Genomic DNA, 14,236 nt, shown 5'->3' with positions numbered 1-14,236 from the left:
GTATCAGGCAATTTCCATGTTAGTACCATTATTCATCATTGTGGTAAACCTAAATACTTCAACTATTATGGTTAAGCTGTTTATATCAGAAGGATTACGTTGATATTTTCAGAAGAAATTAGCTTATTATATGTCACATTAATCCTACATGATTCTTGTTTTCTTTTTTCTTGCTGATAATGCTTTTCTCTTTCCCTTGAATCTGCTCCAGACTTTTATTTTTGAGAAAAGAAATAGTACTAATTCCCTTACTGGTGTTTACATAGATTCATTTTGTCTGCAGTTAAAAGAGAAAAAATAATTTTTTATCAGGTCTTAAACAAATTAAATTATTGGTAAATGGCAAATTTATGGAAATGTGATATAGCTTGTGGAGCTGTACCTTTTTCTTTTAATCTCACCCCCAAAATAGTCAGATTTCTCAGTCTCACGTTCTGATTCTAGAACTTTGGCTTCGTTTGCTGTTGGCAGAAAGGAGATACTATCAAACAGCCAGGAATGTGAGATCATTTTTGCAGGGTTGACACTTGCAACTTGTTATGGCTCATGCACAAAACTGATTCACAATAAGAGGTCTATCAGTCTTCAGTTACTGTGGCTCATGTAATGAATATCAGCCAGCTGATGGTGGCAAAAGGGGAATGGGATAGGATTGCCTCAGCCATAGCTGAATGTCAGCACTTTGTCAAAGAAAGTGATGGATGATTACATCATGAACACCATTTGCTTTAGTGGGAAAGCTAGATGAAGATTCAATTGGGTCTCTTCAAGGACTGGATATCCCCGAAACAAATGGTAGCTGTCACATTTCCATTTCTGCGAAGAACTATCCTTATGTCACCATCAATTTCATGCCCTGTTTCTATAATAGTGATTTAATTAGGCTTCTGTTGAGATAATCACCTGCATTGTTTGCCTTTCTTCAACAGAAGTTTAAAAGACCCAAGTAAATCATGGAAGTTTGAATTTGCTCAATTTCCTGCAGAAGGAGAGGTCAAGAGGTCCCAGACTGTAGACACACTTTTCAGGCAGGCAGCAGGGGGTTGGCTCTTAATGGTGCTTCTGCCGTGCCTAAATGCTCTTTTGAAATGTTATTCTCAAATAAAGGAACTTGATTTTTGAGGAGTTCACTCTTGGGTGTCACAAAGTTAAATGTATTCTTTAACTTTTTTTTCCATTTCTGTAGGATTTTTACTTTTTTTTATGACTAGATGATAGCACAACCCATCAAGGCCTGTGCAAAATATATTTTTCAGTGAGCATTCCTGCAAAAAAAGTTCCTCTCTCTCTTCAAATAGTTAAAGCATCTGTATCTTTTGCAAGGCTTGCAGAGTTGCCTTAAAAATTGGCTCCTGTTATTTCCTCATGTTTCCTTATGAAAATGATCCAATCCAAGCAACTGTTAACATGGGTGGGACAGTGTATTTTGAGTTCATTCTACTGCCAAATAAACAGTGGGTCTATTTAAGGAAGCTTTGGAGTGATAGTATGGCTGTATTATTTCTTTATAAGTGTGAAGTACTAGATCAGAGTTGATTTAGTACTACGTTTTTGTTTTTTTGTTTTTTTTGCATTATAGCAGGGGTGTCAAACTTGCGGCCTGCGGGCCGGATGCGTCATGTGCTGGCCCCACTGCTGCCTGGTTTAGCAAATGGGAAAAAAGTCCCGATACATCACATCACATGTACCCCTGCATTATAGCAACCTGAGATAGGTACTGGTTCCCTCCAGATGTTTTGATTACAGTTCTCATAAACTGCAGCCATCAAGGCCAGTGGTCAGGTATGATGTAATTCATAATCCAGAGCATCTGGAAGCTAGGTTTCTACTGTAGCATTAGCTTTTGCTGATCTCTTTTAATTGCTCTTGGGATTTTTAATTAATAGTTGATTTTATGAGGAAAAGGAGAATAGAGAATTATAGAGTCTGAAGAGGCTTCAAAGGTCATTAGTTCAAGCTTGCTTATGCAAAAATTGGTTACTATAAAACGGATGAGTAGCTAAATTCTGTTTAAAACTATTCACCAACAATTATCAAAAAATCCATAGACTGATCTTCCTGCATCAAACAAGCCTTACTTTTAAGATATTCTTTCTAATCCTTAATCATATGTCCAGAACATCACAAACCACTTCCTGTTTGGGAAGAAAACACTTCTGGAAATGAATAATCCAGCCTCAGTTCATCCTGTTCTAAGGATAAACCATGAACTTCTGCACACAGCTGGAATCATATGGACCACATATCAGCATTTAAAATGAGGATCTAGTCATTTATCTTCTAAAGCAAATTATTTTACTATATTTGGTCAAAGCTATTTCCACGCATCTTTTAAGGGCCAACATGCACATTTATGCTTCTGAAGGTAGCAGCATGTCTCTCCTTGGCTGATCTTAGAAGCGAAGTACTGTCCGCTCTGGGTAATTTTTGGATGAAGCACCACTAGGTAATTATAGAGTTTTTGGTTAGACTGAGAAATTGAAAACTCTGTTTCAATAGGGCTGCTGGGGGGGGGGGGGGATAGCATAGATGCAGTTACCAGGAGTGATGATCTACTGTGAGGAATCTTCTCCTTGACATTTTTATTCATATTCAGCAAAATACATTGCATGTCCCTTTTCAGGCTCTACTGAATTTAAAAAAGAGGGATTGCATAATTGCTGTTTCATTTTTTTAAAAAAAACCCAAGTCTTCCTGTATACAGTATTACCGAGGGGAAAAAGGAAGTAATCAGAGGAAATACGAAGATTTTTACAGTATATTATATCACCTTCCTATTGGTCTTAAGACCGATAGCACTATACTGTTCAAGTCACTAATTTTCTAACAATACAGTTTGTATGTATTCTTTATCCTCTCCACATATGGACATTGTCATGCACTTTGGAGTGTAATCCCATGTACTTTGAGGGTTTTAACATGGAACTGAAATTTAAGACAATCTCATATGTTAAGCAAAGAAATTTATTTGCCCAGATCTTTTAGATATATATTTTATAGTATTTTGGATAATTGTGACTTTTAAAAAAAGTGAAAACCCTTTTTGAACAGCCACAGTTTTCCTAGTGTTTTTATTGAGTCCAGATTCAATGATCTCCATTAATAATCTGCTTTTTCTATACTTATATTAAGCTATTACTTTTGTCTTTCATCATACCAGTATAGTAAGTAGGAATGGAAAGGTATTCATAAATGTCTTCTGTAATTCCATGTTATTGTGCTAATGGCGTCTGTATCCTGTGTTTAGTTATATTGGCAGCACCAAAAAATTAACCTTTTAAAGTATTTAGAGGTTATTCTTGATGAAGCCAAAGGACACTAAATAAGTGTGAAGTTTTATGTATCTTCTTGTGTTCTTTTACTTAAGTAGTTAATATTTAGAACAACGAAACAAGTCTATTTTTGTTAAGTTAATATTTTTTCTTCTATACAGGACAAAGAAGGTCTTTCCCTTTTGTTTGTGCCTACTTTCTGCCAGATTTAAGAAATTGCCTCTCTGTATTTCATGTTTTTCCAAAATTGTGGCATTCAGATTCTTATTGACCTAGTTTTAGTTAATATACAGAGTATAGTTAATATAGCAGCCATTTTAGAAGAGAGATGTTGGACAGAAGCCATCCAAAGTAGTTAAACTTTAAAACCTTCTAGTGTGTCTTCCACTAATCTTTCAGCATTTCCCAGCTTATTTAAATATACTTAATGGTTTGTTCATGAACTAATATATATATAAAAAGTAATGTTTAATGGCCTCCTGCTTGTGATAGCAATAGCTGTTGAAAGATATGTTTCTTTGATTTCTTTGATTTGTTGTTTGGCTCAATTAAGATATTCATTAAAATGATCTCCTTTGTGTCCCCGTTTTGATTTTTTTTCTATTATAGTTAATCTGACTTTTATTTTGATTTTCTGTGTTTCGTTTTCTAGAAATGGAGCAGTGTAAGCAATCCACTGTTTCTCCCATTGATCCCACCTCAGTCACAAGGCTTCACTGCTATTGTCTTGACATATGATCGTGTTGAAAGTCTCTTTCGAGTGATCACTGAAGTTTCAAAGGTTCCAAGTCTTTCCAAATTGTTAGTTGTTTGGAACAATCAGAATAAAGTTCCACCAGAAGGTAAGTCCGATACATACCTGAAAAGTTTGGGAGGACACTTCTAATTCTAGTAGTAATGGGCCAAATTCTGAATGAAATGAGTTTGAACTTCATTTGAACTGAAAATGAGAATGTTTCTAGAAATAGAAATAAATTGTACAGTGGTGTGTGAATATTCGGAGCAAGAAAAAAATGGCTGCCCTCGTTTTTATGATGGGATTTGGAACTATATTTGTTAACTGCTTAGAATAACCAGTTTCACTGGGTCACTCCTGACCCAATGTATCATGAGTGCTTATTTTTAAAGCTTCTAAGGAACAAATGATACTTGCTGTCTCAGTTTTACTTGCTAATTGACTTAGTCAGAAGGCTTTCTTGTGAATTGAGTTGAATACCTATCAGACAGTGTTCTGACTGGAACATTTTTCCAAGCCATGCTCACTGGACAGCTCTATATACAGATAAAGACCTGCCTATTTTCTGAGAATTTTGACCTTTTCTAAAGCATTGGGGGGGGGGGGGACAGAACCTGCTGTCCTCTTGGGTTTACCATATATTTTAGTTGTTGTTTTGTGGGGGAGGAATGTTTTCTTGACAAATATTTGCCAGACGCCAACATTGATTTGTTTTAGGCACCAGGCTAAAATGTTTTTATGCTTCTAGCTTCTAGTAGTTGGTTTTTAAAGCCTTGTAGAATAGCTTTGTGGTGGTTTGCTATTTGTATTCCTGCCATTTTAACAGTTATTTGCTACGTTGCTGATTTCTCTTTTATATCCTCTTTGTATACTACATGTGGGTTATACAGACCTTTTAAAAAATAAATAAACAACATATAAATGCTCAGGTTTTCTCAGCTAGGCTGTTTCCATATCACTGATAGGCGAAAATGATTTAAAAAACCACCCCAACCATAGGTTGGGAAGTTGGAAGCATTTTAGTGGCTTCTTACAATGGCTTCTATACTGCTGTGCGTTTATATTTAAATAGCTGAACTTGCAACGTGTCCACAATAACTAATAGCAACATGGTTGTTTTAAAAATAAGATTTTTCTATTTGCTATGTTGAAAATATTGCCCATTACGATAATTCTTAGAATAGCCATTAATTTAGCTGCTGATGAAAAATCTGAATTTGTTGGTGTGAGTAGTAATGGCTTTGAAGGTCATAGGTTTGCTTCTTACAGAGATTTGGTTATCTATAGGTATATATTTTAATAACTTTCTTATGTGACCGCCAGCTACCCCCTTCATCTGTGTATTTTTAACACTTGGATAGCTTGTGGAATCTTTTGGTCTGCTATTGAAGGGTTTAATTTAATTTGTTTTAATTCAAATGCATACAGTTCATTCCACCTAGCTTTTTGGTAGGACAGCAGAAGTTGACTTCACTAAGGCTTTCATTGGGTCTGTCTCTTGTAGCTCTTAATCCTTGGACTTCAAAGCCTCTACCATTTATAGCCTATTAAAGCCAGGAAGTTTCTGATGGATTAGGACAAGGAATGAGTTTGAAGTTAGTAATGCACACTGCTGTCAACGATAAGGTCTTGTTTATTTCCCTACGGTAGTATCTGCATTTTATGGCTATTTTCTTTTAATTGGTAATAGTAAAGCTGGGACTGTTAACCTGGTTAAGTATCCAAGCAGGATATCCTGGCTATTGCTATGTAAGGAACATATTTCTGACTTGGAACAAATCAGATCTGGATTCTGTTGTTCTGTTGTTGTATTTTTTGCTATGCATAGAAAGGACCTATAAGCAGATATCAGATATACTCATTATGGGATACAATAAATTGCATTTGACTATTGCATTAGTAGTGATAACGTCTCTTAGTTATTCACACTAGTATTATAAGGCTGCCGTATCTCTCTAAACAGAACTCTTTCTGTGTTATTACTCCTTAATTATAATCAAGAGGTCAATCATATCAAGAGGTAAAAAATATCAATCATATTTATATAGTAAAAATATATGTGCAAACTGTAGGCACAATGATAAAAAAAACCAAAACTAATGAAAATGTTCATTAGAATAGATGGAGAACAGTTTAAAGACGCTTTGAGCCTGTTAGGTTCATGATCTTGTTTTTCTTTTTTCTTTTGTAAGAAGGCATTTAATCCTGGGCTTCTCAGAACTCAGGCAATTTCATATAAGTGTAAGTAGTTTTTCAGATTACCTGATTCTAAACTGAATCTTTAAACATAACCATCAAAAATTCTTAAATGCAATCCAGAAAATGTACTACCGTCTCATGTAGCCAGTACAGAATAGATGCTATGTACTACTTGGATACACAAGAAATAGGTAGCTGCATTTGGTACCAGACAGAGCTTCTGAGTCATGTTTACAGACACTACCATGCAAATCTAAACTGAGTATAATAAATACACAAATAACTATGATTAGTTTTGCTTTTTCTACATATAGCCAAAGCTGATAGAAGTTCATTTTTGTCTCTACTGATAGTATGAAATACCAGAGAATGACCAAATTTGTGCATTCAGTCAGGCCTTTCCAAAGGATATACTTCCTTCCAGTGTGGCATTTGCATGTGAACTTGGGACTATTGCAGGGGATAAACTTAATTGTCTCTGTGCCTGCTTCCTAATTTATAATTTTCTGATCCAGTGTTGGCAGTATAGGTAATCCTCCACTTATGATCACAATTGAACCCAAATTTTCCATTGCTAAGCAAGACAGTTATTAAGTGAGTTTGGTCCCATTTTACGATCTTTCTTGCCCCAGTTGTTAAGTGAATCACTGCAGTTAACTTAGTAGCATGTTGTTAAGTGAATCTGGCTTCTCCATTGACTCATTGAAGTTCGCAAAAGGTGATCTATATACCCCCGGATAATGCAACCATCATAAATACATGCCAGTTGCCAAGCATCTGAATTTTGGCATGCTAAAACAATCACAAGTGTTAAAAATGATAATATGTGACTTTTTTCACTGTCCTTGTAATCTCGAACGTTTACTAAACAAATGGTTGTAGAACTACCTATATTTCCCCATTCTGATTGATATCCTTTATGTAGCAAATAGAGGAGTTGCTACTGAAAATAATATCAGTGGTAGTAAATCACATTCCATATACAAAACTTTGTCTGTTACTGTCATTGGGATCTAGGAAAGGGTCTTTACTGTGACAGCCCCTGCCTTGTGAAATACTGTTTATCATGAAGTTTGGCAGTCCACTACCATTCTAGCCATCCAAAAAGCACTTAAGATCTGGCATCCCCCCCCCCCCCAAGCACTGGCATAGAATGAGGTGGATGAGAGGATTTAAAGAAGATGTTGGAGGTATAACTTTGGTGGCACTTTTTTATTTTAGTTATTTGTATCTGTTCATTATTGTTTTTACAAATAACTCAAGGCAGTGAACATATCTGACACATCTTTCACAACAGCAACCCTGTGAGGTAAGTTGGGCTGAGAGAGAGAGAGAGAGAGAGAGAGTAACTGGCCGAGAGACACCCCGCCAACTTTCATGGCTAAGGCAGGACTAGGACTCACGGTCTCCTACTTCCTAGCCTGGTGCCTTAACCATTAAACCAAACTGGTTCTTTTCATATTTATGAGTCACCTTGTAGGGGAGACAGGTAGCATATAAATTTAATAAATAAATAATAAATGGTTTTTAGAGATGTATGTATTATGCTATTGTTACTGATGCTGTTGTTGATTGGGAGCTATCCAGAGTTTGACATGATGGGCGGCTATAGAAATGTTTTAAATAAAAAATAAATAAACCTTAAAAATTGGACTAAGACCTCACTGACAGTACTAAAAAATATTTTAAAGCAATTTTCTAGGGGCCACCTACAAAAGTAGGTGGAGTAAGAAACTGAAATGATATTTCCAAACCTTTTCACTCTGTACTTTTTACTTTTTTTGTTACCAAGCCAAAAAGCCCTCCAAATTCTTCCAAGGTAAACTTTCTTTACATAGTTTTTAGTGCGGTTTGGAAAATGATACAGTTTTCCTAAGGAAGCTGTCTCCGGTATTATGTTTGGATGCCAACATCAGAAGTGTGTAGAACATTATATGCTCATTAAGAGTACTCTATGTAAGTTATAGAACCATAATTTTCTTAGCAGCAAACGTGGATATCATACCATGCTGTCTTTGCCAGCATTTCTTTCATGATGGAGCTTAGATTGTTCTATGCATATTATGTTCATATAATGGTAATCTGTGACCTCTGCTAGCTTTACATAAAGTTAGTTGCAGTTGTTACTTAGAATGGCGTTCACGTTTTCATATCCAAATGTGAAATGGTATAGGAAAAAAAATCTTATTTGGGAGAGGGTCTCCATGTTCCATAAATCAGTGTTAGCCCAGTATAGGATGCACCTTTTGTTGATTTATGTTGAATATTTTAGTCTATAAACCAGTGTTATTATGCAAATAGTCGTCAATTTGCGTGGCATGTTTTCTTGTTGCTCCCCATTCTCTCATACCCACTGAACAGATATGACTGAGACAGTACAGAGCTCGAATTGAATTGAATAGGAAAATGTCCTTCATTCTTGAAGTATACATTTAATATTTAGAAAGAGATTTCTAGAATAGCTTCATTCATCATCTATTGACAGTCTGCTATATTACCAAAGAATTGTGTGGTCATATGTACCATAAGTGTGAAGCCATTCTGAAATCAGAAGAACTTATTTTTATATGTTGAAATTTTATTTTTAATGAATTGCATCTTACTCTGTGTAGGACTCAATTTATGACTATCTAGAAACTTCAGTTCAAATGCTGCTAGGTTCTTCTGATGAGGATACCCTGATTATAGAACTCATGCCATATATGGGTGCACAATCTCTTTGCTGCCATCTAGTGATTGTCCAGATTTTTGCAACCCAGACATGGTAGCCCTAATTCTAGTCTCTCCCCAGTACCAGCATTGACTTGATTTAATAATAACTTTATTGTCATTATACGTGTGTATACAGTATACCCATACAACGAAATTCACTTAACACCCAAAGACCAGGTCCAACACACATAACAATCCCCAAACACACTCCCACCCACCACAGATTCCCCACCCCTAAACCACCCAAACATCCACACAACAGACCAAGTAATGCTGTCCAACAGCTCACTGATGGTGGCCCTTTAGTTCTTTGTTGAGTGCAATTATAGCTCTGGGATAAAAACTATTCAGAAAATGGGTGGTCCGAGTTTTAATTGTTTTGGAGTTTTAATTGATTTGGAGAAAGTTATGCTAATAACTATAGCTAAACATAGGAATGCAAAGAAACTACTTCTGATTTTTATTTTGCAGAAACTGTTTGGCCTAAAGTTCGAGTTCCATTAACAGTTGTACGAACCACAGAAAATAAACTGAGTAATCGATTCTTCCCCTATGCTGAGATTGAAACAGAGGCTGTGTTAGCCATTGATGATGATATCATCATGTTGACCTCGGATGAGCTGCAGTTTGGCTATGAGGTAAGAAGGCTGCTAATTTTATGTGGTATAAATTCCTAGAATAAATTCTGCACTTGGAGAGCCCTACCATCCTGCACTGCACCACCTCAGCTAACCTTCAATATCTTCTTGCTCTTGCTATTGATGAGGCATGCCTGACTTGGCCTTGGCAAGGCTGTTGCTGGCTACATGAAACCACCCAGGTCTCTCAAGGAAACCACCGTGCACGGTTTAGGGAAGACAGCCTTGTGTTGCCAGCAGCTGCTTTTGCAAAGGGCCAGGCTGGGCATGCTTAGTTAACAGTGAGAGCCAGAAGATGATATGGTCAGTTAAGAGGCCAGGGGCAGTGGAGGTGAGTGGGCCTAAAGGGCATGAAGGGAGGGGAAGATAGGCAGCTGGGGAGAGTTGAAGTGCTCCTGTAGTCCTAAGTATGGGCGGGCTGCCAAGTGTCTGAATTTTGATCATGTGACTGTAGGACACTAGAATGGTTATAACTTTGGGGACCAGTCATAAGTGCCTTCATTAAGTTCTTCCATAACTTTGAATGATCATTGAATGAACAGTTGTGGATCAAGACAACCTGTAATAAGGAATTTTTCTCTACATTTCTTATGCTCATATCCTTATTTTATGGGCATTGTATACTGCCTTTGTTTGACGCATGTTACCAATGTCTCTATTAATGTCTCTATTTCATTAAGCTCTCTCTGTCTTTCTCTCTCACACATTGTGTCTCTCTTGCCCACACAAACTCTAGCTAGCTAACTAGCTATCTAAATAATAATTCATTTTAAAAGGGAATAAGATATTTCAATAATATGGATATTTTGAATGTACATTGATCTAATTTGAACAAGCCACTTGTACATTAAGAAAGTGTAGTAATAGGCATCGGTCTGTCTTATATTGAAAACGTTAAATTACTTTTCCAAGGTATTACAATAATTCATCAACTGAATCAGTGAACTGCAGTTCCAAGCCTTGCACTTGAACTTCTGGGACCTTTTCGCCTATTTTGTCTGAAGTGTGTTGTCCAGATGCTTAGATTGTGCAAATGCCTAACAATCTGGATAATCCTTGCATGAACTTGGTGTCCCTTGGATTCAGCTTCTTCTCCCTTGAGTGGTGCACCTTACAGAAGTTGTTTTTGAAAATAATGAATTCCAGTTTATAAAATAGTGTTGCTCTCTAAAGCAATAATATACAGAAAGCATTTCAAATAACTTCATTAAAAAATCTGGATAGATGCAAAATTCCAGTAATGTGAATTCTCCAAATTAAAAATATCAAATGCCAATATAACAGAAGGTGTTTTTTTCAATAATAGGGATAAAATGTGCTCTCTAGAAAAGTATAAAAGGAAACATGTATAAATGTATTTTCTACCTTCAACTACAAATCAGTGACTGCAGATCAATCTTTCTCAGACCAGAGTGTCTTTGACCTGTTTGACAGGTCTGAGCTGGCTGCCAGATGTTTAACTTGTCCTCAGCCTATAGTAATTTATTTATCTGTTTATATATTTCCCCATGAAAGTGTCTAATGCATTTCTTAGTTTTTTGCAAAGGAAATCTATAAGAACGGTAGCAGTCTGTAATGTTACAAGGAGGATTTCTTTTTTTGGGGGGGGGGTTCTTCATTCAGGAGAAATATTTGGAATTGGATATTGGCAAAGTTTTTCCCCTCCTTATTCTCCAGACCCTATTTTTAAACATATGGTTGAACTTTGTATCAGCGCAGACATGTCTGGCTCTATCGATCAAGCTTACTTATAAAAAAGAAGAAAAGAAGAGGCGCTTTGATCTCTGTACACTTTCAGCCATAAAAATTAAAGTAACACTCAAAGTGTCAGACATTTTTTACTTGTTAAGAGTGAACTATTAGGATTCCTAATAATTTATTGCGTAGTGCAAAACTACTGAACTAAGAGCAACACAGGCTTTATAGGCTGTTTTGTTTAAAGATGCAGAAGCATATTTATAGCTCCGTGATTTTAAGTGGAAGTTTTGCGTGAAGGAAAAAGACACTTCTCAGAGTTGTGTTGATAGAAGATAATGCATTGGGCTCTTAAGCAGTTAGGACTATGCAACATTTCTGCCAATCACCAGCAATTTTTGTTTTACTTCACAAGAAGGTAAAAGCAAATGTGCAAAAAAAAAAAGAAGAAGAAGAAGAAGCATGTATTGAAATACTTAACAATTTTTAAAGTAAAGAGAATGAATCTAGTATTGCTCTCAACCAGGTTTTTGCGATTCGAAGTCTGGAAATTACTCTTTTAAAAAAATCTTAACGCCCTGTGTAAAACGGGATTGAAATGGCTTCTTTCCTGAAAGCAGTATATCAATTTATTGATCTTCGATTTGTCCCAAAATGTAACTTTGATAATTGGTGTTTTTGATGAATCTATGTCCATTTATCTTTCGCAGTGTCGGACATGCTAGCTTAATGCTTTGAAAAGCAATTTACCTGCCTTTGTATACTGCCAAGAAAGCAATCCTAACTCCCAGACTATCAGCTAGAAATTAGGACAGGGAACAGATACCTTCCTACCGGTTAATGAAAGGAATTATGACCATCAAACGGCCTCAATTTTTTCCTAGAGAAACTCATTCTGTGGTTGCTAAGAGTTGGCATTGATTTGATGGCACATAATCATAATCATCAAAGCCCCAATAATTTATTTATTTATTTATTTATTTATTTATTTATTTATTTATTTATTTATTTATTCATTCAACGTGTATGCCGCCTTCTCCGAAGACTCAAGGCGGCTTACAATGTATTTAAAAACCATATATAAAAACATTAAAAATTAAAACATTAAAAACAATTAAAACCCATTCACACCATTCATGGCCGGATCTTGCCAGATCGCAACAGCGAGATCAGCGGCCCCAGGCCTGCCGGAAAAGCCAGGTCTTCACCACTTTTCGGAAGGCCAATTCCTAGAGTAAATCGGCTGCTTATAATAAGGACTATCGCAAGACAGTCAGGGCTGAGTCAGAGATGCCCTTGGATCTACTGGATGAAAAGTCTCTGCAATCCCTTAAGTGATACTCCTTTCCCAACTTTTCCATAACTACTGATGATGTGTTTGGCTTTTTCTTATCTCTCTCTTCCTTCTCTGCCTAAGACTGCTTCTGCTGAACTTGTTGCATTCTGATCTCTTTTGGGAATTAAGCTTTCTAGTATTAATGGTTTTATTACAGGTAGTCCTCAACTTATGACCACAACTGAGCCCAGAATTTTTGTTGCTCAGTCAGAAAATTGTTAAGTGAGTTTTGTCCCATTTTACGACTTTTCTTGCCACATTTGTAAGTGAATCACTGCAGATGTTAAATTAATAATCTGGTTGTTAAATGAATCTGGCTTCCCTGTTGACTTTGCTTGTCAGAAGATCTCAAAAGAGGGTCACATGACCATGGGACACTGCAACTGTAATAAATACGAGTCAGTTGTTAAGCATATGAATGTAAATCACATGACCATGGGTGAAAAATGGTGATATGTCACTTTTTTAGAATGGTCACTAAACAAACTTGTAAATCGAGGACTACCTGTACTTTTAATGATATTATAATTTTATTTCTATACCGCCCTTCTCCCAGAGGACTTTAATGTAAAGGTGTTTAATGCTTTTTGTTGTATTTTTATATTATTTGTTGTTTTTTGTTATTTCTTTTCTAACTTAGTCCATGGCCCCGAATCACATTTGTGAGATGGGCAGCTAGATAAATTTATCAAATAAATAAGTAAATAAATACATTGCCACAGTTGTGGAGACACATTTCCCTTTTGTACAAGAGCAGAAGATTCAAAACCAAGAGCTTGTGGATCATTGCTCTATGAAAAAAAACAGAGTCATTCTTAAGATGCCTTCTCGAAGAGCAGTATAAATCAGATGGGTGGATATATGGTAGAGAAAGAGATGCTATCTGTGTTAACTGAGCTGCGGTGGCACAGTGGTTAGAGTGCAGTACTGCAGGCTACGACTGTTGTCTGCCGGCTGCCTGCAATTTGACAGTTTAGATCTCACCAGGCTCAAGGCTGACTCAGTCTTCCATCCTTCTGAGGTGGGTAAAATGAGGACCCAAATTATTGGGGGCAATATGCTGATTCTGTAAACTGCTTAGAGAGGGCTGTAAAGCACTGTTAAGTGGTATATAAGTGCTAAGTCTAAGTTGCTATTGCTAACTACATTGGCAATACATTGTCATTTCTTGCTTGCTGCTCCAACACCCTCTATCATATATTCAATCTTAATTTGTTCTTGTAATATTTTTATGCTACTAAAATATATTGATTCACTTACTGTATTCTGCAGGTGTGGAGAGAGTTCCCTGACAGATTAGTTGGCTATCCTGGCCGCCTGCATTTGTGGGACCATGAAACAAGTAAATGGAAGTATGAATCAGAGTGGACCAATGAAGTCTCAATGGTGCTAACAGGGGCAGCCTTTTATCACAAGGTAGAGATGATTCCAAAAACTGATGGGAAGCTGAAATTATGAACTCACTTAGCATTGACTAGGGCAGTATTTCTACCTCAACAACTTTAAGATGTGTGGACTTCAAACCCAGAATTGTAACTGGATAATTCTGGGAGTTGATATCGATACATCTTAAAGTTGTTAAGGTTGTCAAGGGAAAAGGATCCTTATATTCAAAAAGTGGGAAAATAAGGGTTTATAGCAAAATGTG

At 36.4% G+C, this 14,236-nt stretch overlaps 1 protein-coding gene across 1 annotated transcript in view; it reads left to right on the top strand.

Moving 5' to 3' along the window:
• Positions 1-14,236, top strand: part of EXT2 (exostosin glycosyltransferase 2) — a 76,153-nt gene that overhangs the window by 51,389 nt on the left and 10,528 nt on the right. Inside the window, exons 9-11 of the mRNA XM_034417409.3 lie at positions 3,925-4,114; positions 9,391-9,557; positions 13,861-14,004. Coding sequence (XP_034273300.1) covers positions 3,925-4,114; positions 9,391-9,557; positions 13,861-14,004 — 501 coding nt within the window. The remainder of the gene's footprint in view (positions 1-3,924; positions 4,115-9,390; positions 9,558-13,860; positions 14,005-14,236) is intronic.

Source organism: Pantherophis guttatus, chromosome 1, assembly GCF_059756535.1.
Source record: "Pantherophis guttatus breed Tessera chromosome 1, ASM5975653v1, whole genome shotgun sequence".
Classification (NCBI taxonomy): Eukaryota; Metazoa; Chordata; class Lepidosauria; order Squamata; family Colubridae; genus Pantherophis; species Pantherophis guttatus.
The sequence above is the reverse complement of the archived record's forward strand: the minus strand, read 5'-3'. Positions and strand labels throughout refer to the sequence as shown.